General features: G+C 43.2%; 2 protein-coding genes across 5 annotated transcripts in view; both read right to left on the bottom strand.

Annotated features, from left to right (window-relative positions):
* The window catches only part of LOC106648353 (filamin-A), a 30926-nt gene extending 12714 nt beyond the window's left edge, over positions 1–18212 (bottom strand). Inside the window, exons 1-14 of one of the 3 annotated variants that reach the window (XM_014365192.2) lie at positions 17352–18212; positions 11523–11872; positions 11203–11330; positions 11070–11084; positions 10280–10418; positions 9489–9773; positions 6931–7247; positions 6433–6859; positions 5758–6358; positions 4092–4685; positions 3102–3446; positions 2838–3028; positions 1954–2759; positions 579–717 (exon numbers count right to left, since the gene is read on the bottom strand). In XM_014365192.2, the coding sequence (XP_014220678.1) occupies positions 579–717; positions 1954–2759; positions 2838–3028; positions 3102–3446; positions 4092–4685; positions 5758–6358; positions 6433–6859; positions 6931–7247; positions 9489–9773; positions 10280–10418; positions 11070–11084; positions 11203–11330; positions 11523–11872; positions 17352–17685 (4671 nt within the window). In that variant the 5' untranslated portion in view covers positions 17686–18212. The remainder of the gene's footprint in view (positions 1–578; positions 718–1953; positions 2760–2837; positions 3029–3101; positions 3447–4091; positions 4686–5757; positions 6359–6432; positions 6860–6930; positions 7248–9488; positions 9774–10279; positions 10419–11069; positions 11085–11202; positions 11331–11522; positions 11873–17351) is intronic. The other 2 variants (XM_014365189.2, XM_014365190.2) reach the window with 2 other exon arrangements.
* A 4433-nt stretch (positions 18213–22645) lies between these two features.
* LOC106648251 (succinate--CoA ligase [GDP-forming] subunit beta, mitochondrial) lies at positions 22646–25172 on the bottom strand. 2 transcript variants are annotated; one of them, XM_014364991.2, is made up of 8 exons: positions 24946–25172; positions 24567–24836; positions 24332–24431; positions 23660–24255; positions 23434–23568; positions 23230–23358; positions 23054–23162; positions 22646–22961 (listed from the first exon to the last, which is right to left on the bottom strand). In XM_014364991.2, exons 2-8 carry the CDS (start codon positions 24769–24771, stop codon positions 22910–22912), a joined length of 1326 nt encoding a protein of 441 aa, XP_014220477.1. In that variant the 5' UTR covers positions 24772–24836; positions 24946–25172; the 3' UTR covers positions 22646–22909. The 2 variants fall into 2 exon arrangements, with proteins under 2 accessions (XP_014220477.1, XP_023314402.1); XM_023458634.1 differs by lacking the exon at positions 24946–25172 and having other exon boundaries at positions 24567–24937.
* Positions 25173–25272: the final 100 nt, after the last annotated feature.

Below are 25272 nucleotides of genomic sequence, written 5' to 3'. Positions count from 1 at the left end.
GATCTTATAATACTACGCGAGCGGTCGCGTTGAGCATCTTGTGCTGGTCACGGCTCCCCACCCCGAGAGAGAGCGTCGTGCGATGCACATCACGCCTATGGCTACTATAATGCACGCATCTCGCAAGTCTGCAGCTATTATAGCGAGGCCTAACTGCGCGAGCCGAGTCTATGGGAATTCGTTTCTCCGCCCGGACTTGTGCAGGCACTTTTGTATTTATATCCGATAACGTTTATCGCATTTTTACGGCTGCAACCGATTTTATTTTGGGATCGGGCGAGAATTTATTTACGTAGATGCTTGCAAGCTCGCGTGGAGAGAACATTTATCATCGATGTTGTGGAACAAAACAAGTCAGAAACAAGCTTCGAGCATATCGATCGCCAATATCGAGTTTCCGAACTCTTTTAATTTAAAAACAACATGGTTTTTAATTCTTTTTTGTCGACGTGTAGAAATATGAGAAATTATTTCTCGCTGCATTTATTATCGCGGACGGGGTTTCGATGCGTGAAATTACTTACGTGTATTTTATTTTAGAAATTTTCATTATAAACGATAAATGCTTGGATACTCACTTTGAACGAAAACAGGCCATTTGGAACCGGCTGTCCACCGAACTTCAAGCTCATCGTGTAATCGCCGGGTTCTTCGACATTGTAGAAAATATCGACGGTGCCATCGGTATTCTCTTCGATCTCCACGTCGACGTTTTCGCTGTAAGGTAAAAGAAAACGAACAAAATGATCAAATTTTCTTGGAATAAGAAGAGCGCAGTTTAAATATGAATTATGCAGCGAGCAAACGTCGTATTTTTCTTCGCTCGTATATTTTTCCAAGGTAACCAGATCGACTCTGACGCTTTGTATACTTAATAAAACATTTGTCGGCGTTTCGCTCGACTGTGGGGTACTTTTCGGTAAGTTATCCAGTCGCTGCAAACGATATTTTTCAGTCATTTATATCCATTCACATTCGAATTTTAATAAAATTTCTTTTGAAACGCGCATTCGTGTATCGCGTTACAATTTATTGAACACGAAAAATGATGATTACGATGGTCTAAAAAAGGAACAATAATTATAAGAGGAATATTTTAAAAGCGCATCGGAACGCGAAAAATGTTCGTATGCCAAACACGATCAAAGATATGTGCGTAAATGAAAAACATTTAACGTGTAACAGCAAATTCAGGCAAAATTTATCATTCGAGCCGTTTTCCAAATTAAGTCGTCAATATCGAGTGTCGACGAAGTGTGGTACTTTGTCAAATGGCTCGCAGCGCAGTGAAACTGAGCAAAAGTGGCAACGGTTGAATGATACTTCGCTGACACGTAGCACTCGCCTTTTGCTACAATGTCACGCACGCCCGTCGTACTTTCTGTAACTCGGAGCAATTCGCAGACCGAAAATAGCCCTATATGCTTACTGCCTTTCCGGTTTACAGCACGCCCGCCTGGTCAATACGCCCTCGACTGAATTTTTACTGGTGTTTTGTATGTATTTACTATTTCGTTCGATGAATATTTGGTTGAAGTACAATTCGAAGAGAGGCGCGCCTCTAAGCACTTTGCCAAGCAACAAGAATTTAATTATCCGTCGAAATATTCATTCGTTTTATTGAAATGTTTACGCATATAATTACGTGATAGTACCCGTTTTGTCTTTTAGTTGCTTTTACAACTTGTACTATTTTATTTCTACAATGACGCAAATTCATAACTTATCGAGCATGCAATGGCATAGTTATCAAGTTGTTCAAAAACATAAGACATCGATGATTTTATTAGTATTTCGATTTGTTTATTCTGGTAAGATTTCAATGTAGTGTCTAAAAGATTTGAATAAACTAGAAATCGTCGAAGGTAAAGAATAAAGCAATCATAATCCTCGCAACTAAAATAGCGCGGAGTGCACTATTACCGACTTGGACTGGGTAGAAAACTGACTTACCTGTCATTGTTGGTGCTCTTGGTATTGCGAATTTTGCAGGTAACAGCGCCGCGTCCAGCATCTTCCGTATCGACAGTGATGCAGTAATCCTGCTTCTGTGCCAGAGTGCGTTGCACGCCCTCTTTGATCTTTACTGCGTCGGCCTTGCCGGTCGAGACAGCCTGAATGGTCACCGGACTGTTCGGCACATCCTTGCCGCCGTACTTGACGTTCACTTTGTAGCGGCCGCAGTCGTCGGGTACGTAGGTAGCTTTTACCTGGCCGTTACCGATGCTGCGGACATCGACTTTGCGTGGCTCGGCGTCGGGACCAAGGACTTGAACCTCCAGTGGAGCGATACCGGCCTTTGACAAGTCAATGTTAAAGTCAACCGGGAAGGATGCCGTAACTACCGGTTGCACACCAGGTCCCGACAAAACCACGTTGTTGGGATTGCACGTGGGTTTGGTCACTTGGCTCGGAGTTGCCTTGACAGGCACGCTGAATTGGTCCGTGGGAGGCTCGACCTTCATCTTGAAGGGACTTCCCTGGATGGGCTTGCCTCCGTAATTGACATCGACTTGTACAGTACTGCCGGTTTGCGATGGCATGTACGTGATTTCGTGAACTCCTTGTTTCACACGCCTGATTTCGGGTTTACCAACGGTGCCTCGGTCGGTCTTCACCTTCACGTCGAGCATAGCGTTGGACTCTTGGGTCGAGTCAACCGTAAAGGTCGCTGGCTCATCTTCGTGCACCATTTGCGGAGTGACTCCTGGGCCGTAGGCGAATGCCTTACTACCATTAGCGGGTGCTGGTGGCGCTTGCTAAAATTAACATGATCGGTATGTTCAATAATGGAATAGTAACTTTTAACATAGGCAGGCAGGCAGTGTGAAACAAACCTTCTCAACTACGGGCACTTTGAAGGGTGAGCCGGGGATGTTCTTATCGGCGAATTTGATAGCGACGTCGTAATTACCAACTTCAGTTGGTACGTACTCGACATCGCAAGAGCCATCGAAGTTATCGGTGCACTTGACCTTTGCTTCGCTCGGACCCTCGATGGCCAGGCCAAGACCTCCATTGCCGGCATCTGTAATATCACAGAGGATAATCAATGTTCATCGGTTTCTAAAAAAAATTCGGCACTCGTTTCTTCGACGTACCTCTGGTATTGACAGTAAACTTGTTGGTTTGGTTGACGATGCCGTGGTGCAGGCCAGGCCCGTAAGCACGGCACTTGGAAGCATCGGTGACGCGTTGCACGCTCACCGGGAAAGGCGAGCCAGGCACAGGAATGCCGTCGTAAACGATATCAACGTTGTGCGTACCCTCCTCGAAGGGCGTGTAATTGACGCTGTAAGTGCCGTCGCTCATAGGCGTGATGACTTTTTCCGTGACACCACCGCTCGGATTATTGATAGTGCATCCGAGACGTTCGCTCTCGCCTTTAGGCTTATTCACTGCCCTCGTGTCGATGGTGAATTTGGTCGGTTGATGGAGATTCACGCCTGAAAGGATAGTGTCGTTTAGAAAGAGATGCGATGACTTCATAAGATATGTAAATTTGTGAGGGTAAACATAAATGTGTGATCGATGTTTTTATCGACGTCGATCTAAGTCAAGCAAAAAAACGCATCACAACCGCTACTTTCTAAGAAATTCAATCAAGATAAAATGTTTCATTACAAAATTAGATAAATAATTAACAAGGCATACATGCTATATTACTCGTACAAGGCAATTAATTCTCAATATATATGAGAAAATTCAGTTTTATCGAGCTAAAACCGATACTCTCTATTTCATTGTTTATTGTTTCTTTTGCAAAAAGTATCAGTTTCTGCTCGCAATAACGGTATATAATGGATAGGTGGGCATATGTTATGAATACAACACTCAAAGCATTCGATAGTGTTACAGTATACATGCGATAAACTATGTGGATATACGATAAACACGTGTGACAGATATAGAAACAAACGAAGAAAGTCAATCAGGCACGAGTCGTAACATTGACTCTCGCACGGCTGTCCAGTGTATATAACAGGAACAAATATATTTTGTAAGAAAAAGACAAGCACGCTGATATATAGAGATGCACTGGTATATTTATGCACTGTGCGGATTGGTTGTGCCGTATAATAGCTGCTGACCATGAGGTTGTATGCCGCTGCCCGAGACCGTGATCTTGTTTACGTCGACGAGATCGTAGATCATGACCTGGAACGGCGAGTTGGGTATGTGCTCTTCCAGGAAGGTGATGTTGATGGAGTAGTCGCCCTCTTCGGTGGGCAGGTAGGCCACCGAGCAGGTGCCGTCGCCATTGTCTGCGCAGGTGATGGCGGCCTCGCAGGGCCCCTCGATCGTCACGCCGAGCGAGCCCTGTCCGGCGCCCCGCGTGTCGATGACGAACTTGGCCGGCCTGTTGGTGTAGCCCTCGACGAGGCCGGGCCCGTGGGCCTTGACGAGCTTCGGCTCGCTCTGCGGCAGGCAGGTGACGCGTCTGGGCAGGCTCGGCAGTGGCACTCCGCCAACGACCACATCCACGACGTAATCGCCGAGCTCGACGGGCGTGTACGAGACGAGGTAGCCGTCGGGCGTGGCGAGGACTTGGGCCTTGCAGGGCTTGCTCGACGGACTGCTGATGACAACCTGTATGTCCGGTAACGGCGATGATTGTTGTTGATAGCCGCTGGTAGCCTCCCGCGTTAGCACGCTAAACTGCTGGAGACTGTTCACGGGCGCGGCTGCGTTTTGACGTGACGTTTTCTTTTTTTTTGTTTCGTTCTTTGCATGTTTTTTTGATTTTTTTTTTTTCATTGCTTTTTTTGACTCGTAAAGTGCAGATATCGTGTGTTGTTCAGTAGTGTTAGTGTTGCGAAAGGCAACTGTCGCAGGTGTGCCTCGCGAAAACGTTCGCGTTTCGCTGATATTAATTGAGCGCAGAAGCCATATATACATATTCTGTCAGCGGTTGCATAAGTTTGGCACTCGAAGCGGTTACATATACAATCATGTCCTAGTGATAATTGGAGTGAGTGCGACGATGTGCGAGTCGTCGTTGTGCACGAGCCACGTTGATTCGATCGATAGCGCCTGGTGCCATTTATAGAGAGGATATTCGATCGATCGCTGCGAGTACGAAGTTTCGTTTTTTATGCGAATCGAGACCCACGAATGCCCACACGGGGGCGGCTCGGAGTTGGCTCGCGTTTATATCGCGCCCGCGACAAAATAATATTGTTTCTCGCATAGGCATTGGGAATTTTATATTTAGTATATAGCATCTCTCTCTCTCTCTCTCTCTTTCGTCCGAGAATAAACCAGTGTGCGTACATATGAGTATGTATCTCTGCGGCGCGCTGCGCGTGAACGTCACAAATTTAGCTGGAATCTCATGATTCGCATATTTGCCAGAGCGAGAAAATAGCTATATTTGCCGGGCCGACGGAGAGCGCGTGTGTATACGCGTGTAGCTTGTATTATTGCACACATTCTTCGGCTTCTAAACGCGCCGTAAGGGAGCCTTGCGCGAATTTTTGACTCTTGACACAGATTTGAGTGGGCAAACGAGAGCGAAACGAGAAAGAACGTTAGAATAAGCGTACAAATGACGTGATCGTGCCAGTGTGTCGTATGTGTGTGAATTATGTGGATTTTAAATTATGAACTAGAAACAACTTTATTTCTCACTGATGCTTAATTTTTTTCTCTATCCAAACATATAAATAGACTCGTATGAAAACATCGTTGAGAAATATCGCTCCCTAATGTCATATCTCGTTATCAGTAAAAGGTAGTAGAAATGATTCGACTTACTCGGTGCGAGACCGTTAACCTTGACCTTGTTAACGTCTACGTGCGGCTGGACGTTGATCTTGATCGGGCACTTGGGTACTTTGAGCCCACCGTAGGTCAAATTGGCCGTGTAGGTTCCAGGCTTGGGTGCGACGTAGTCGACCGTGTAGGTTCCGTCGTCGTTGTCGGTGAGCGAGATGGGCAATTCACGATCGTCGGGCGACTTCATTTGCGCAACCAACTCGCCAGGGCCAGCCTCGCGGCAGTTGACGTTGAAGTGCGTTGGGGTATTGCTCTTGGGGTTCTCCAAACCTGGACCATAGACCTGTACGAGAGCCGGATTCAAGGGGGCTTCGACCTTCACGCGATACGGCGATTTTTTCGTGGCCACGTTGCCGTAGTTGACTTGAACAACGTGATTCGAGCCCGAGGTCGGGTTGTACTGGGCTACAACGGTTCCGTCGCGTTTGTCTTCCAGTTTGACCGGTACGTCGCGACCAAAGGCATCCTTAATAGCTACTTCCAATGGAGCGATGCCTGCTTTTTTGTAATCTACGGTGAAATGAGTTGGTTTGTCGCAAACAACACCCGTCGGTTGGATACCCGGTCCACTGACTTCGACCTGAAAAATGCATCCGAAAATTAGTTTGAAACAGTTCGTCGCAAAGATATACGGACACGAGGCTAAAGACAAACCTTGTCAGGATGGAAATCGGACTGTGGCACGATGTGAGCGATGTACGGAGACTTGGGTATATCTTCGTTGTCGCACAAGATGTGCACGGCATATGGTCCAGGAGCGGTAGGCAAGTAGGACACATCGGCCGTACCGTCGCCGTTGTCGAAGCAGTCGATTTTGGCTTTCGAAGGTCCCTCGATGGAGAAACCAAGAGCACCGGTTTCGCCGTTCGTGTCGACGGTGAAGCGAGCCGGATGATTAACCACACCCCCGCGTAATCCAGGTCCGAAGACTCGGATGCGCGTCTCCTTGTAAGGTCCAACATTGACTTCGAACGGTGACTTGGGGATCTCCTTGCCTCCGTACGTGATCATAACTACGTGGCGGCCCTCTTTGACGGGGAAGTAATGGCACTCGTACGTTTCGTCATTGATCTTGGTTAGTCTGGGGGAAAATATCACGTATTAGATAGTACTCCTTGGTTGCGGATCATCGCTCTGTGTTGCAACACGTACTTAGCGGGCACAGTGACTCCACCGGGTGCGATGACACGCACTTCGGCCACACCTTCGCCGGCGTCTTTGGTCGTGATAATGAAGTCGGCGTCGTCTTTGACGCGCACTCCGTTGGACACCAAGCCACGGCCGTAAGCTCGGCATTTCTTAGCGTCGGACAGGGGCGAGATTCGTACCCCGGTTGGACTGTTGGGTATGAGCTTGCCGGCGAAGAAGATATTGACGGAGTGCAGACCGACGACTGGCGAGACGTACTCGCAACGATAGACATCGGGCGACGTTTGACGTAGTTTTACCGGTACTGTCGTTTTATTGCCCTGTATCGACACAAAAACCAAGTGAGAAATGTTTATGAACAACTCGACGAATTCTCACGGCAAACATATAATACGTTTGATGCGACGAATCTAAGTGATGCTAAAGAAACGCTTTAAAATGCAGCAAATCACAGTTGTCACACATTATTTTTTAAATATAACATATGAAAGCTGATGTATTTCGGCTGAACGTAAATTTATTAACTTCTTCGACGCACAGATTGAAGCAAATGATGACGCATGATAATATAATTTATTGTTTTGTTTGGTGTTTATTGGACGAAATTCTTGTCGATACGCATGAAAGAAATCATAATAATCGAGTAACTAAAATAAAAATAGGGTTAAAAATAATGATGAGTTATAATTTTAGAAATGTTCGTTACGATGCAGGAGCTTTTTCTTTTCGAGGTGTCCAACAACGCGCAAGCTTTGCTGAAGAAAGATAATATATTTCGATATAATAGACAGTCTCCGTAAAAACAATGCAACAAGTACTCCAACGTGAGTCTAATTATAAAAATTCGTAGAAAAGAGTTTCACTTTTTCTCTCAATAACAATGGGAACTTAAGTACTCCACGAACTTTTTTTCTGCTGAAAATATTTATAATAACAAATTTTATACTTGTCAGATACTTGATAACAATCATATTGAAATAAGCAAAAGTAATATGGAACACCACGGTATAGAAAGCAGTAAGCGATAAATTATTTATAATCTGAGGAAAGTCACTCTTTCTCGTTGCTATTTTCGTAAAAATTTTTTACAAGAAAATTTTAGAATTATTCGAAAACTTTACTCGGACGATTGACAGTAAAAATATTCAGATCGAACGTAAGTCAAGTTATTTTTTAATGTTCTGAGTTTTAAAAAATGTCTTGTCAATCTGAGATCATCTAAAACTAAGATGCGCGTTAATCATGTTATTTTACATAGAAAAAAATAGAGAAGGTTAATGTCGATTTGACGTTAGATATATAATAGTATTAAGAAAAAAAAGGTAATGCACTTCGTCGAAATTGGCAAGCGTTTGAAATTAGGTGTCCCATATTACCTGTGCTTACCACCAACGTTGCTGTGTCGTCCACCGCTGTTTTTCGTGATTGTCCATCGCATTATAAGGTCACAATTTTGTGCTGTCATTGTCGTCATTTTTGTTTTTGTGTGAGTCAAAACGTTGTTGTTTTCGTATAGTAATGTCAAATCAAAAATTGTTTTGGTTTCTAAATGTAAAATTAGTTTTAAACTTCCTATGTCTACAGTAGTAATTGGTTCTGTTTTCTACTTTGTATTCCTAATTTACTTCCTAATAATATAATCGTTATTCGTTTTTGAGTTAGTATGTCAAACGCGTCTAATTATAGTTATAACTACAAGGGGGCCTAATAATTAAGAGCGTTTGGCAGTATAGAGATACGGAAATTTAATAAATGTATAAAGATGAGGTAGATCAAACGATAAAAGAGAAGACTACCTATACGTTTAGACTAAACTTCTAAGGTTTGTATGTAAGTTTTTGTTATAAAAAAACAACGATTCCTACATGAGTCTAATTCTAAAAGTAGAGCATGATGAATTTTTATAATACTGATAAATGTGTTGGCATTAATGCACAGAGTGCTCATTGTTTATTGAGTTACTTAAGTTCTAAAAGCAGCAGTTAATTATTAGGCCAAGTGTATCAGAGGTGTGTGTATTCATGCGTATTTATATGCCAGTGTAAGTGTAAATTGTGTTTTTATGTGCGTGTAAGTGTACGTGTGTTTGTATAAATGTTTGTGTGGCACGTCTATGGATGGTAAGGCGAGTAGTAATAAGGCGTCACAGTCCGAGTCTGAGTCCTCACGTACTCTGTATAAGTGTAAGTTCGCGTCGTTCTTTGGACAGGCTGTTGGATTCGCAAAGAAAATATGAAAAAAGTAACAATAAAATTGTTATCATTAATCAAAGTGAATAAAGTAAAAGATAGTCGACAAACATTTGCTCTAATCTCTAAAAATCAGGCTCTCGATTTTTTGCAGAAAAAAAATACGCGCGTCAATACTGCTACGTTACATACGTGCTAACAATAGTAAAAAAGAAAATCGCGAACTCGCCGCGCGCGAGAAACAAGTTTAGCATCCGTCATCGCGCGCGGGCCCGACCTACATTCGCCTTTTTACGCGCGACTTATATAGCCCGCGCAAAAGGGTACAGAAAAAATAGAGTATACGCAGGCGTATGCGCGCGATTGACTTACCTGCGGATCGAGCACGACGACCTCGGGTATGCCGCGACCAGCGTCCTTCGTGTAAATGTCGAAGTAGGTCTGTCGATTGACGACGACGCCTTCGGGTTGCAGACCCGGACCGCTGGCCGTGACCATGCTGGCATCGCCGGCCTTGCCCTCGACCATCACTTGGAACGGGCTCTTGGGTATTTCCCGGCCGCCGAAGGTGACGCGCACCTTGTGCAGACCCTCGTTCACCGGCGTGTACGACACCGAGTACGTGAGATTGCGATCTTGATTGAACCTGATGTCGACCTTTAGAAATTCAGGAAAAAGGATTGCGTTGAATTGAGAGTTGTAATGGCGCGAGTGACAATTTGCAACTCTCAATCAAAACTTATTTTCTATAATTAGTGTTCATCAATTTGGTTATTGTAAGTATGGCACACATTGCTTTGAAAAAAAAAGAATTATACGTTTTAGAGCCGTATGAGAGCATCCAGCATCAAGTGGATGGTGCGTGGAAATTACCTTACCTCACCTCAAATTCACCTCTTTAAAAGAGTGCAATTATAAATTAGGCTGCGGATTCCAAGAATGTCATAAAAAAAATGTTTTCGTGTTCTATGCAAGTAACCAATTTTAAAAACTTTCTCGATATTGTGTTTTGTACGAGTTTTTGATTTGAAAGTTTTTAAATTGGTGTGATTAAAAAAATTGTTTTATGATTCAATAAATATAAATATGGGTGCAGAAATACGGATTCAAGGTAAAATTATAGTTACAATTCATCCGGTTAGTAAATCTATACAAAACATTACCGGTAATTTAAGACCCTTAGGGTCTTCGACAGTGACTTCGACAATTCCTTTGCCAGCTGAGAATGTTTCTACGTAGAAATTGGCGGGTGCACCGGTGATGGGACCAGTTGGTTCGATACCTGGACCGTAGGCACGTACTCTGTAAAAAAGCACTCGACATTTTTCAACCGCATGCTTGATGTCATTCTACTCATGCATTCAATAAAATTTTATTAAATAAATCGCCTTATCAAAGTATCAGTCATAAGCGTCACAATTTTAGATTTTTATGTTCATTAAATAAATTATTCTTAATTCGTGTGAATTACGTTAATGAAACTTAAAAGGGGCTACTACGAATGAGCAATCGATTGGATCATTTAAAAAGATTCGACCCTTTTGAGGAATATTGCGTCACTGATTCCATCGACTGCTAGGTATGCACACCCGCACACAAAGCGAGATTAGGTGCCTGAACGCAAAATGTTAATTGAGTAACGATTACAATATATAGATACAATATATAAATATGTACATGATACAACTAAATTAACGATTCCAAATTACGTGACACAGAGGCACTATGATGCATAAATAAAAATAAAATACTAAAAGCCTGTAGCGCAGCAGCTCAAAATTCGTACGTCGATGCTATTAATCGTAAAACTCGAACTCATTAAAATAAAACTACAACTTTTCCTGAGTGTTTTTTACGTGCTTTTAAATATGTAGTAATAAATTATGTAGTATTATTTCAGTAGCTTTATTGTGTTTGTTGTTTTGCAGAGTTGTCTATCTAAAGTGAACTTACCGCGGTGGAGGCACGCTGCATAAACGTGGCATGAAATAACACGATAATTTATTATATCAAACCATTGCATGAGAAATAATTTTCAAGTACTTTGGTACAAAGATTCGATAATGAACTCGCGGCTCGAAATTACCTGTTGGGATTGGTTCGTGGACGGAGAGGAGCGCCAGACTTCAATTTGGCGTTGGGGTACTGCGACAGATACGTCATCATAGACATCTCGTCGACGTTGGGATTGACCATCTCTTCTGGTTTAATGAGCTGAAATTTAGCAAATGCATTTTTTTCTCATCACAAACGAAGGCGGTTGCACCAGTCACGCGTCATCGATGAATAAGCCGCGCCTGATTTTTTTCGCGCTACTAATCAAGCGCGTGACTCATTAATACAATGAAAAAAACAACAGTGTCAAATTTTCACTGTTTTTCTCGACGTCGTGGATATCCACCGTACCTGAGGAATATTGAGCCAGTCGTCGGCCAGGCCCATCGCTTCGGCGGCGTTTTGCGCGGCATCCTTGGGATCCCAGCTCTTCCAGTCGGGGCAGAGACCAGGGGCGATGGCGTCGACCAGGGCACCGACAGCCCGACCGTCGTTCCAGTCGGACGTGAAGTTGTGAATCGGTATTTCCGGCACTTTGGCTTTGATCCAGTTGAGCAGGCGCTGCTTGGGGGTGGTGCCCTTGTCGGGGCCCTCGCCGTCGTCAAACTCCCACATTGGCATAGAGATGGCATAGTGCAAGATGAGCGTCCAGATTAGACCGAGAATGAGCTTGAGCTTGCTGTCGACGATATCGGTTGAATCTGAAATGAAGTTTTTTTCGTGAAGAATTCCGAGCTCAAAGCTAATTTTTCAATTAAATTTTTCAAGCGTAAAATATTTCCATTTTCAAGGACTATGCTCGTATTCATAAATTATCAATTTTATTTTCTTCCAAAGAGTAATAACTTTTTCTCTAATATAGGTGTTCATGGCAGATGATTTTCAGCTATATGTTGCCTCCAACATAGTATATACGTAAGCAAATTATACGAGGCGCAGTGCAAAATCCTTTCAAGGCATTCGAGCCACTCCGGACTTAATGTATTCTCTCGCACACGCCCATGGGGAAGAGACACAGAGCACAGCTACCTTGGGATTGGGATACTTCAGGTGTGCTCGCATATACGCGGGCTCTTCTTCTTTTGTATTATATACACACTTGACTCTTGGCAATTTTAGAACTTTACTCCGTCCGCGCGAGTCATTGTGCAGCATAATATAGGTAGGTACGCGCGTTCTCTTGTTTACTTTATGCTCGTGTATCGTCAATTTTTCGACGACTCGATGCCAACAATGTTTACGCTCGAGAGATGCTCTTTTTCATCGGCGAACTCTCTCGAACGGGGAATATCAATCTATAATTAGCTCGATCTTTGGTGGAAAACATAAAGATGCGTCAATGAAAAAGCTGAGCTATTTCTGGGCGCGCGCTCGCGAAAACTTATAAGCGACGTGTGTCAAAGCTCGGAGCGATAAACGGGCTCTCATTGTACGCGCAAAGTTATTCGAGCTACTCCAACTCCCTTGGATGGATTTCTCACGGTGATTCACTCCCTCTCAAAGTCATATCCAGACGAAGACGATGTTTTTTTAATAATTCATGGAAAATCCGGAAAAGACGCGACGTGCGCCGGGCGTATTATTGGAAAATCTTCGCACGCGCTTAATATCGGCCTCCTCTCGAAAAATATCGACGGAAAAGCTCATCCGTCTTGCGCGGGTTTGCGTCGAAAACCGCATACGAAATAAGACGCGTATACCTATATTTGTGCAGCGTACACCCGCCAATTGCTCGTGATGAGTCAAAGTTTGATTTTTCATTCGGAATTCGTAAGCGAAGAACGTCTGCGCCGTCTTTGTGTATGTCGGTCACGGAGCCCCTGCAACGCTGCCGCTGCTGCTGCAGCAGGTAATTGTATACCGCGCGCCGTCGAAAACTCTCATGAACTTTGCTTTTATAGACGAAGCTAATCAACCTCGGGAGCGAGTTCATTTCGACGCACGTTTGTCGATTATGAGAAACAATTTTTTTTCCTTCTCAAAGTAAACTAGATATATATGTATCACGATCGTAAAATTGCATTGCCTATTTATGGATCGTCGATACATTTTGACGCAAATAGGCGAGCCACGCGTCACCCGCCGCTGTTCTGTTTGTGCACTTCCCACATCGTAATGCCATACCAATTGATTGGATGCAACGTACCTTGAGTAATATAACGTAAACTTTGTTCTATAATAAGTATCACAAGTACCGACCGATGATTTTCAATGGTTCGACCGGAGTATATAATTTTAATTAAATTTCTATCTTTTTACGTAACAGAAGAGCTTTGAAATCGGATAAAAGAAAAAAGCATCAAAATATATATGAATCTGAAAGTCATATTTCAAGATGATTCTCAAAGGAAATCGACATTTGTACATAATAGCTGATAAGTTTTAATGACATTGGTAATAACTTTAAAAAAGAAGTCAAAAGATGTCCTTGAAGCATCTGTTGTAAAGCAATTTTTGTTCGAGACATATTTCTTTTGGATGAAAGACGGGGGACTCAAAATTCATTTATCATAAGTAAGATATTGTTAATTAAAAAAAGAAGTAGAGATTCCAAATTGTATTTGTAGGGAATATACAGTTTCAGCGCACAATAGAAAGCGCAAACGCAAGCGTTTAAATAATACGACGTTGAATGGCCCGTTGTCCTGCTGCTGTTGTATTGTATATATGGGCCAACTCTATCGACTATCGACTATTGTGCGCTGCAACGTCGCAATATATATAGACACGTCCGAAAGCTTTGCGCTAATTACTCGTACACGCGACGCTTGGCATTTTTTGTGTACACACCACACGACAGGTGTGTATGTCAAAAACGACTCAATTTTTTGGCGCACACATGTCATTCTGCAGATACGAACGTGACTCATCGATCTATTGCATTTCTGCATCATTTTATTATGAACCTTGGCATTAATGCAATTAATTCGCGGACTCTGCGTGTATACGCGATACATCTCGGAAGCGGCTGCTGCCATTCGATGTACTCGCTTCTCTTATCGAAATAATGATTTCTCTACGATCGTTCATAACTCGAGCTAAATAGCAGCTATAAAATATTTATACTTCTCGAGATTGATGCACCGACAAGATCGAGAGTGAAAAAACAAAGCGGGTCTGTTGTTTTGTTGTTTCATTCTCGTTTTACATAGGAAACCACTGTCTCGAGAGAGAAAGAATAGTGATTTGCGCGTCCTAGATGAAGTCGGCATTGAATGTGTGAGCCGTGTGCGCTGCAGGCAAGTTTAGACGGTGACGTCAGATACATCTCTCGTAGCGCCGGCAGATAGCGACGAGAGCCTCGAGCTCGAACGAGCAAAGCCACGCGAAACCGCAAAAAAAAAGAAGAGAGAGAGATGGCAGCGAATTAGCATTTTCGAGCGATAAGAATTCGTACGCGCGCACCAGCTGTACACACAGGCTTTGCAAAGTACATACACGATTGGGCAGGTCAATTGATACGTTTTCGAGTGATTTTATTTTAATAATTTTACAATTACGTTGATCCATCGATTCTCGTCGCGGAGGAAGTGCGCTATCAACGTGCACTTGTTCCTGATGCACTTATGATAGCACCAAATATTTATAGTACATAACATTTCGGGTCAAAAGTCGACTTTGGAGGCAATTTAAAAGTAGCGCGCCTACTCGCGGCGGTCGATGAGGCTCGTCGCGCTGTCAACAAGTGGCCATTCGCTTTCTCTGTTTCTCGAGCGAGACTTAGCGAGCGCCCAAGAGAGCGACTGCAGCACGTGCAATAACATCGCCCTATACTAATAATACACCCAACTACGTAGAGGCTGCGATCTTTATGGGGAAAACGCGCAGGCGTCCTCGGCACGTCTTCCGTCTCAGTTCCCATGCACTACCTGTGCAACGAGAAATTTTTTCATTTCATCTCGTATCTTCGCATTTTACTTTGTTTCGCGTGTAAAAGTTTTTTCGTTTGAGTCGATGTATAGTTACAGGCCCCACGAGTCCACAGGCGAGTGCAGTACCTACGCACGTTTGCACCGCCGAAAAGAGAGACAGAGACACAGAGGAGGATGAGAGGCAGAGAGGAGCACTTAACAAGGGCGTGTGCGTGCACGGAAAAGGGGTTAAAACGCCGGCGACGCCCGGGCCAAAGCGCATCGATCGGAGCAATGCTCCCTCTCTCTCTTCCGTATACTGCATTTTATACACGGCGGCCAATATAGGTCATGACCCCCCGTGCTACTGCTACTGCTGCCGCTCTGTGTGCTATGCTGCGGCAGCTGCGTGCGATGTTACCCACCCACCCGTCCATAGAAATCCTCTCTCTCTCTCTCTCTTTTGCTCTGTATATATCTATATGTATAATAAACATACGTGTGCGAGTTTTCCGCGCACTTTTGCGGCCTGGCCGTGTGCGTGTGTAAGCCTGCGTGTGTATGTGTACGTGTGGCCGGCGCCCAACCTTGCGATCTTGAAACTCGATCGACCTCCGTGCGTTGCACCGGATTGACCGAATTATCGGGCCACCAGTGGCCTATTAGACGCTAATGCCGCAGGTAAAAGCTCCTGTACGTATATATGCGCGGGCTATGCACTATACGGGTAGCTTCGCTGAGCACCGATGATTACTCATATAATTCGCCGAGATATTATTCGCAAAACACGTCGATCCGGAATAGAGATGCGCCGAACGAGCAACTAATTCGATTACGGATGCGATTTATGCGATGTTTTTCGATAAAAATAAGGAAAAAATATTTTTATCGCTTTTTAAAGAACAACGGCGCCTCGATTGATACTTTTTTTTCAAAACGTTTAGTTTACAGCGCTTGAATCAAAACGATAAGCGATTGATTAAGCATTTCTGGGTTAGTAATGTGACTTAAAGAGGACAGTTTTTTTTTCTTTTTCGCTTGAAAAGTACGTGGCTATAGCTTCGTCGAGACTGCGATAGTTAATGCTTCGGTCAAGATACGTCACACCCATACGACCCGACGAGAGTCGCGTTAGTCGACTGCATGCCGCACGCTTTGCAAAAACAAATGAAAAGTAAAAGAAAAAACCAGTCGAGATGTTTAAAGTTTTTCTCTCGCCGAGCGAGCTTGACAAAACGGTTCATGCGCGCTGCACTCGATTATAAACAGCATTAATGTCCTTATACGGGTATCGCGCGCGAGCTTATCTGAAAAATTACATAAAGACTACGCGAGCGCGAGTTGGAGACTACTTGGCTCTCTCGGTTACAAGGCGATCAGCTGCTAATCTAAACAAAACAAAGAGCCGCGAGAGAGACTCGTTTACGCACGCCTATACGCACGATACGTATATTATGCGATCGTATTCAATCGGTGATTTAATAAGCGACGCAGCTATGTTATATACACCTCGGTTAAAGGAGAGCGAGAGATCGTGCGTGTAAAAATCATAAGCGCGAAACTGACCTACTAAGTCATCGAGCGCGTGTACGTATGTGTAATGAAGCTAATTGATCCTCCGCCGATGTAATACATTTTTTCAATGCGTCGCTGTAAAGTTGCGATAATACCGTGTATATCGGAGCAATGCCCATTGGAGCGTGTCACGAAGCACATGTTTACGACGAGTGCCTGCTCACTTGTACATACATATTCGGCACTTTAATCAAATTTTTGGCTCGCTAATTGCTCAACACGCGGCGGCAACACGGCGTCGGTGGCGGACACGCCTCGGCACTCGTGTATATATCGGACTGAATTCGATCGCAATAATTGCTCCCCGAACGTAAGCTGCCCGTTAACTGTGTATGTACGAGTGACACTCGTGCTTAATTCAATTAACTGGAGAGCAGGAGGATACGTGTTTTTTATCATTGTTCAACGTGGGCGAAATAGTCAGCAGGCATTACACGATAGCCAAGGGCGAGAAAAGCTGGGCTATTATACGGAAATCACTTTTTCCAACGAAACTCGAAGTTTGTCAGAAAAATCGAAAGGATCATAAAGTCGCTAAAGTGGGAGGGTGGCGAACGCATGCATATATAGAAGCGCTTTATTGAAATCATCTGTTGCTGAAGACACATGAACGAGCGCACGCATGTAATTATATGCACGGGGTGCGCGCAGCAGGTAGTTTGGCAAATCCGTTCGTATGCATCGCGCTCGGAGCTTGTTTACATGAAGTAGCATCGCCGATTAATAATACGGTTCTAATAGAGGAGCTACGTACCAATGTTGACAATGCGAATTCCCTGATTCTGGAGGAACTTGAGGGCGACCGAGACGTTCTCGAGCTTCTGCGAGCGGAAGGTCGGCTTCTTGTTGTGCTTGGGCAGGCGCTTCTGGGCCAGCACCTCGATCAGCTGGATGAGCTTGAGGCCGTCCGATAGGTCGGTCTCGAGGTCGTAGATGAAGTTGTTGGCGCACTTGAGGTGCTCGTTGGCCCAGCGCGTAAAGGTGTTTTGCTGGATACGCTTCCATTCGGCGTCCTCGGCGAGCTCGCGCTCGACCATGTCGGTTTCCTCGCCAGGCGCGACTGTGTGATGATGCCCGTATTCATTCATTTTGAATCGCTTCGCAGTTTCCTCTCGTCCTAGTATGTGTGTGTCCGTGCGCCTCTGGCTTAAGCCTTTTCTCTCCTCTTCTTGCCTACACGCTAGGGGCTAGCTGCTGCTGCTGCCTTGCGCTGGGTCCTGCGCAGCGCACGTTTGAATCTACACACACAAGCGCACGCACAGCCGAGCAAATACACACACCGACACGGATTACTACGGATACTTTTGTCCTTGTTGCGTTGCGGCTTTCAAAGTGGGTGGCGAAACGACACCGGCGGCGCGCGCAGCTCTTCTCTCTCGCTCTCTCTCACTCACTTGCTCCTCAGTTCACCGGAGCGCGCACCGACTCCGACTGCTGCTCCTATCTGCCCGCGTTTCTATTTTGCACAGCGATTCGCGCCAGGCTCTCGGCTCGGCACACGTGCGTGTATGTGCGTGGTACGATGATGATCGAGTGGGCGCCGGTTCTGCTGCTGCTGCTGCTTCTCGAGCTCTTCGGTTGCCCCCTGTACAGGCGTTGTTGCTCCTCGATGCTGATCTGATGACAAAAAATAAGAATAACTCATTACGGCGTGCTCGACTGGACTCGACTGGGACATAAACATCGCACTGTCCCCGCGTTGTATATTTTCGTTGGCCGATTTGTTTGGATTTCGCGCGCGTCGCCACGACATTGTGTTATACGTGCTTTTATTGTGATCGAGTCCCCAAGGTGAGTTTCGCAATGATTCCTGCACTCCAGAAGAGTGAGTCGATTAGTCAAAGATAACATAGAATCTCGGCATTGTGCGCGGGGGGGAAAAAAATAAAAATAGACGTCTGATGCACCATCGCTTCTACGTCCGAGCTTGCTTCGCGCTTATAGCGTCTTAATTCGAGCTATTCTGTCATTCGTTGGTATATTGCTCATCGCAAGAAAGAGAGAATTCATAACAAGCTCGAAAGCTTAGCGCAAAATATTGAAATTACACCGTGCGCGACTTGTTTTGGCAAGTTTGCGCAATCGATCGGGAGCCTCACTTCCGAATGCCTCGCGTCGATATGTTTTGCGCTTATTTTAAGACCGACGAATTTTGCGCTCGCGTACCCCGCGCATATACGTCTGTGTAATTCGATATTAAAGCGGCGCCTCGCGGCTTCTTCTCTCGCTTATTTTTATTTTTGGAAAATTTCCGCACAATTTCCGCTTCTAATAATAATCCTTTGACGAAGAAGAAAAAAATCGCGACGGGCACACGGCAACGAGACCTCCTTCTGCTTTGCCTTAATTAATTAACAAAATTTAAACGTTACATATTTCACCGACCACTTCAGACCCGATAAATTTTCAAGTTCAACCTCGCGGTTTGTATAATTACGAAAATAAAGCCTGAATCAATTGCTTGCAACTGTAACGAGTTAACGAAATGCATAAGTCATTATTGGCATCCTGCCAATTATGACGCTAATTAATTTTCCGGATGAAAATAAAACGCTCACTTAACTTTATTATAATTCAGCGTGAACTTGCAATTTACGAGCTACCGTGAGCTTTTTTTCTCTCTCGAGAATCTTATAACGAAGCGCAGCAAGAGCTTTATAGCTCGGGCTCACTTGCATCAAATTCAAGATTGAAGTGTGCAATATACACGACCGTTCCGCGGTTTTATACGACTTTTACACCTACGATGTATAAATAAAATGCCAACGAAACGAAACGCGAGATTGCATATACAAAGAAGAGATGGAGCCTGTATACGAATTTTACTATTTATGTATACAACTAGCGGTTAAATTGTCACTTTTATCGAAGCGCTAAAGCAACACCGTGTGCAGCTGCAGTGGCGTCTTTATTTTTTTTCCAGGGTAACTGAGAATGTCGAAACATAACTTGGAGCTTTGGCAGACAAGTAGAAAACTTTGTCAAAGAAGCGTGTCGTAAACAGAATTCGTCGACTTAGCAGCGGAGACGGCAGCGAAAAGTGCCAAAAAACAACGCGATAATTTCATAACTTTGAACGTTGAGCGAGCAAAAATATTCTGCAAGCAGTTTCTCAACGTCTCAGCTGGTAAATTGCATCGAGAGGATCGCCGCTCGAGGCACCGGACTATATACATGACTGCAGCGGGCTCGCCGGCAACATAGAGAGATTACGATAAGCAGTAGCAGCAGCGTGAAAAAGCTCGCAAGCTCCCGTATAGGCCGCAGACTCGTTGTCAATCCAGAGCTATGCTTCACGTTTTTAAATATCTTTTCGAGGCAAAAGAGAGCAAGGTAAAACTGTGAAAACACTGAGCAGTCGTCTTGGTCGTTGTCGTCTTCCCATGCATACGAGCACACATTCACACACGCACACCTTCGTACACTCGGTATTAGAGATTGGAGTCGCGCACTTTACCGAACCACTATGAGTTATTACTTTTATTATTGCTACTGCTATCGCAGAAAACTTGCCTCGGGGTAAAGGTATGGCGTTCAAGTATTTACCAGCCGCTCGGTAATAATTCGGTTTTGCTGATGATGTCGCCTCAGCGAAGGCGAATACAACTCTGAGAGAAGCGAGCAGCAGCGTCGGCTCGGCTCTCCGCGCGTTCTCCAAGAATAGTTTCGCTCGCTCTTTCTCTCTTTCTCGCGTGCGTTCTTTCTCTCTCTCGCTCGCTCGCTCGCTCTCTCTTTCGTTCTTTCGACGGCAGCGGCTACTCGCCCCCGAGGAGGCACCGGTGAGTATTCGCAAAGATACACATATACATATATTCATCCAGATGTCGCAGATCTCACGAGCGCCCATGCGGTCTCTTTCTCTCTCTCTCTCTTACTCTCTCTTTCTCCCGATACAACATATATAAATAATGCATTACAGCAGCGAGCATTAGCTCTGCTTTTTGTCCGCGCCAGTCAGCGATTCCACCCGAGCCGTCCGAAAAAACTATTGTCCTGCGCGCGGCTCGTACGTGTGTCTATGGGAAACGGAATGAGAGAGGGAGAGAGGAGAGAGTGCCTCGACTCGAGTCCGTGAATTGGCTTTTAACGCGCCAAAAACACGCGCTCGCGCGAGTTGGATGAACTGGATGGGCTAAGAAAATAGCTCAATGGTAGTGACCCATTTATCATATACGCGTAACATTTGAGAAAGATATAGAAAAAGCTTTACTGGCTACACGGATAAAGGCTTAATATTGTAGATCTTTGTTGCAACTTTTCTCTCGGATTCTCTCCGCTGTGTTGTATTTTTGGCTCAAACCTCGTAAACGGCAGATCTGACTCGTGTAATAATACTAATAAAATAGACTTTTCGACAAACACACGAAGGCGCGCGCGGCTTTATAAATATGCAACAATCGGCAATCGTTGGTTTTTTCGTCGTTGCGAAACTATACGAGGGAGAGAGAGAGAAAGAGGCAAAAATACACCGATAGTGAACCAAGCTCGAGGTTTGTTTAATTACGAACACAGCACAGTGCAAAGCTCACGTACTGTGTACACACGCTTCTAACCCTGACGCGCCAAAATAAAGCGCGACGCGGCGACAACTTTACATACTGTTTACGTTTGATCGGACGCAGCTTTTTTCATTTATTTATCGATTTTGTTCTTTGGTTGAATCGACAAATTTATTTTGATTTTGTCAGGTTTGGTTGTCGCATTACATCCATTCAAAATCTGTCGTTTTATGATAAAGTTCAGCTGCCGCAGTACTTATGAACTATAAAACGAAACTCGAGCCGACTTGCGAGCAATAAAATTTCAAAAAACTCAATCGTGAAATAACGCGCGAGATTCATTGCCACCTACGCAGCTGTATGCACCTACGCATTTCACGGTAGTTCATCTCTCGCTCTCTGCCTCTCTCTCTCTCTCTCTTTTTCTGCAGCAGTGAAAGAAGCCTCTCGGCAATCGAAAAGCATAGCAAATGCCACCTTGGGCACGAGTAGCCAAAAATCTGTTAAAATTTGTGCGTAAACGCGAGGCCGATTCCCATCGGACGCGCGCGCGCGCCTCGTCGTCTATATAATGTCCCGTGACCCGCTGGCCCACTAAAGCCTCTCGCGAACGAAAGTCACGCACCAGCGCTATACCAGCTCGTCTGTGTCTGCGCACAGTAGCGCTTGTTTTGACAGAACAGGAGGAAAAAATCGCTGCGCGCACCCTATATAAGGACATGGACTCTCTTTCGCGATCATATTTCTATATAATGGCAAGTCGTCGGCCGAAGCTTACCATAATCGGAATCAAATGAGCGCCGGCCGCGCGCGACCCTGATGACGATGATCGTGTGCCTGCGCAACCCGTTTCCCTCGATGTTTATCTGCGTATAGTTAGAATTATTGTACGGAGCCCAGCATCCCACCTGCTGAATCATTATTTTGCTCTTTTTCGCGACTTTTTCCGCTTACGGTCTGTTGCAATGTCTCATTGCGATTTCTTAAGAACTTATTATATTGCAGGTACGAATTTTACGTCTCAAGGATCGATCGATGCGTAATTAGATCTAACTTTTTTTTCAATAACTATTTAAATATTATGTGGTTCTGTCGGGGATATAATTCAAATTTACTTACGGCTAGCACTGGTCGAATTAACCTTGCCCATTATATTTTCGTCACCTTCGTCGCTATTTCATGAGCCGAAAAAAACAATGTAGAATAGAAGACTTGACTCTTGATACAAATCTTATGCTATGAGCGTCGTATTGTAATAAAGTTTTCATCTTCCGAGGTTGAAAGGCGTTCGCCGTGAGATATTTTTGCTACGTTTTTATGATTTATGTGAATGTACATGATGACATTGACCGTCGCTGGAAAAACGGGGTAAGGACAAAAATCTTCAACGCAAATACATCGTTCTCTGTGACTTGAACTTTCCTCAAAGAAATCATTTCTTCGATTTTACAACAAGAGTGTAATTCGATACTGTGGGACTATATTTTCATGTTCTTTCGAAAAAAATTGTTTGTCACTACTTGAACGATATATCTTATCCAGATGGTAGTTTTTAATTTCTATAACAAAAAACATTTATTTAAAAACATTGTACTTTTCTATACAATTAATTAACATTACTTATTTTAGTAAACGCATAATTTGATAATTTATATCAATAGGTAAAAAAGATTGATGAATGAAATGATACTGATCGTGATATTGATGATGGCAGAATGATTTTTTCATTGGATGATCCATGTGATGCAATCATGTAAATGATATACCAGTCTCAAGTCGGATACATAAATAAATAGGAACATGATTTTGAGTATTATTGAGACATTTTGATCTTCATGTTATTAAAATCATCTTCATTTTGCGATCTGCAAAAGTTTTTATTCACATGTGAATAAATAATATTAATTGATCCCTATGTTTATTGTCGTTTTTGGGAGATTGGGGATATGATATTCACTTGTTTATTGAGTCGACTGCTTTTTTCGCGGCTTCGTCAAGATCTCCAGCCGTCAGAATTGGCAAACCAGATTCAGCTAGAATTTTTTTAGCTTGCTCAACATTGGTACCTTAAAAAAAAGTTTTTTTTATTTAAATATTAACTCAAAAAAAATTACTTTTTCAATGTTCACTTACCTTCTAATCTGACTACAAGAGGAATGTTTAATCCCAACTTTTTAGAGGCAGATACAATTCCATTGGCAATGGTGGCACAATTTACGATACCACCAAAAACATTAACGAGAATAGATTTTACCTTTGGATCTAAAAATAAAAAAAAATAAATAAATTATTAAAAAGTACATTTTTCAATAATAAAAGTCAATTTTAATTTTTAACCTTCTGTTAAAATTCTGAAAGCTTGATAAACTTGATCTTCTTTCACACTACCCCCTACATCTAAAAAGTTTGCTGGTGATCCACCATGTAATTTGATTATATCCATTGTAGCCATTGCAAGACCAGCTCCATTAACTGTTAGATTAACATAATAAAATTAAAATTTGAAATACTATAAAAGACATTCAGATTTGTCTTGATATTTTTTATAATATGAGTTACTTGCCTAAGCAACCAATATTTCCATCCATTCCAATGTAATTCAAGTTAAAATTAGAAGCATCAACTTCACGGGGATCTTTCTCATTTGTATCTTCTAAAGAAAATATATCTTTTTGCCTAAATTCTGCATTATCATCAAATGATATTTTGGCATCTACTGCAACAATTTGTCCATCTTTAGTTTCAACTAATGGGTTGATTTCTACTTGCAATGCATCAATATCAACAAATAATTTCCACAAGTTTTTTAATTCAGAAACTGCTTTGGCTTTTAATTTTTCATCCTTAAATCCTAAGAAATCTGCTACTTCTGTAGCAATTTCATCATCAATGCCATAATAAATATCCAAAGGGATAGTTTTGATTTGCTCAGGAGTTTTTTCTGCCACAGCTTCAATATCCATACCTCCAGCAGGGGATGCTATTAAAACTGGACCATTGTGAGATCTGTCCATTAGTATGCAAATGTATGTTTCTTTAATGATATCTACAGATTCTGCAATCATAACTTTTTGAACTAAAATTCCATCTTTTGTCGTTTGTTTTGTTATCAAACGATGGCCCAACATCTTTTTAACATAATCTCCAACTGCCTTTGGACTGATTAAAAGCAAAATTATTAAAAGCTTCTAATACTTGAATTGTAACTAATATATGCTATGTTGGGAATACTTACTCTTTAGTAATTTGAACTCCCCCTTTGAAGCCATTATCAAACCAGCCTTTTCCTCTCCCACCAGCTAGTACTTGAGCTTTAATTACATACTCTTGGGCACCTACATAATTATATAATATATATAATATACAAATGAAATATAGCTCATTCTTTAAATAAAAGCCATAAAAAATAGTAACTCCATAAGAATAAAAAAGGGCTACACAGAAACAAATGAACTACAGAAACTACATACTTAATTGTTTTATGGCATTGTTGGTACTTTGGGCATTGTCGATAACTGCAAAATTCTGAACTGACACTCCAGAATCCCTCAAAAGTTCTTTACTTTGATATTCAAGTAAATTAAGATTTCTCACAGGCATAACTGCAAGCTGTGCCATGTACTTTAAATTGTTGAAGGGACCCAAAAGGGTTCGGCGCAGGAGTAAATTTGACATTTTGTTTAACCTCTGTTTAGGTCTTGTCTTAACCGAAATTCTTCTCGTCGACTCCGATTACGTGTCTGCCAAGTAATGCAATAAAAAAAATGATTAAACCGGGTATTGTTGACTTTTGTTTATCCCAGTGCGAAGTCGCCGCAAACTTGGAAGGAGAAAATATAAAATGTATACCAGCTACACGGATAATTTATCAGACGACCAGCAGCGGCACGCAAGAGATCGAAGTGCTTGATAAGTGAGGTCGTAAGGCCGTGGACTGGCTGTAATACTTGCGCGCGTTTATTCGTATCAAAATAATAAAGAAGCGGCTTATCTGTCGCTCTTGCGGGAGAGCAGAGATCTCTTATTTGTAATGAGTATATACGAAGACAGAAAAACACACGCGGTCCGTGAACGATGGCACATTCCACTCGCGCAGGCCAAATGCTTTGCCAACTTGAAGGGTCTGAAAATTCAAATTGCGAAGAAACGAATGAGCGCCGCTGTGTTCGTCGTTCG

This window comes from Trichogramma pretiosum, unplaced genomic scaffold (genome assembly GCF_000599845.2).
Source record: "Trichogramma pretiosum strain Unisexual culture from Peru unplaced genomic scaffold, Tpre_2.0 scaffold24, whole genome shotgun sequence".
NCBI classification, from domain to species: domain Eukaryota; kingdom Metazoa; phylum Arthropoda; class Insecta; order Hymenoptera; family Trichogrammatidae; genus Trichogramma; species Trichogramma pretiosum.
The sequence above is the reverse complement of the archived record's forward strand: the minus strand, read 5'-3'. Positions and strand labels throughout refer to the sequence as shown.

Coding starts and splice junctions, on each gene's coding strand:
- LOC106648251 (XM_014364991.2), bottom strand. CDS start 24,771: ATGTCAAATTTACTCCTGCGCCGAACCCTTTTGGGTCCCTTCAACAAT. Junction 23,359..23,433: donor TTTCAGAATTTTAACAGAAG/GTTAAAAATTAA, acceptor TTTTATTTTTAG/ATCCAAAGGTAAAATCTATT. Junction 22,962..23,053: donor GCAGTCGACTCAATAAACAA/GTGAATATCATA, acceptor AAACTTTTGCAG/ATCGCAAAATGAAGATGATT.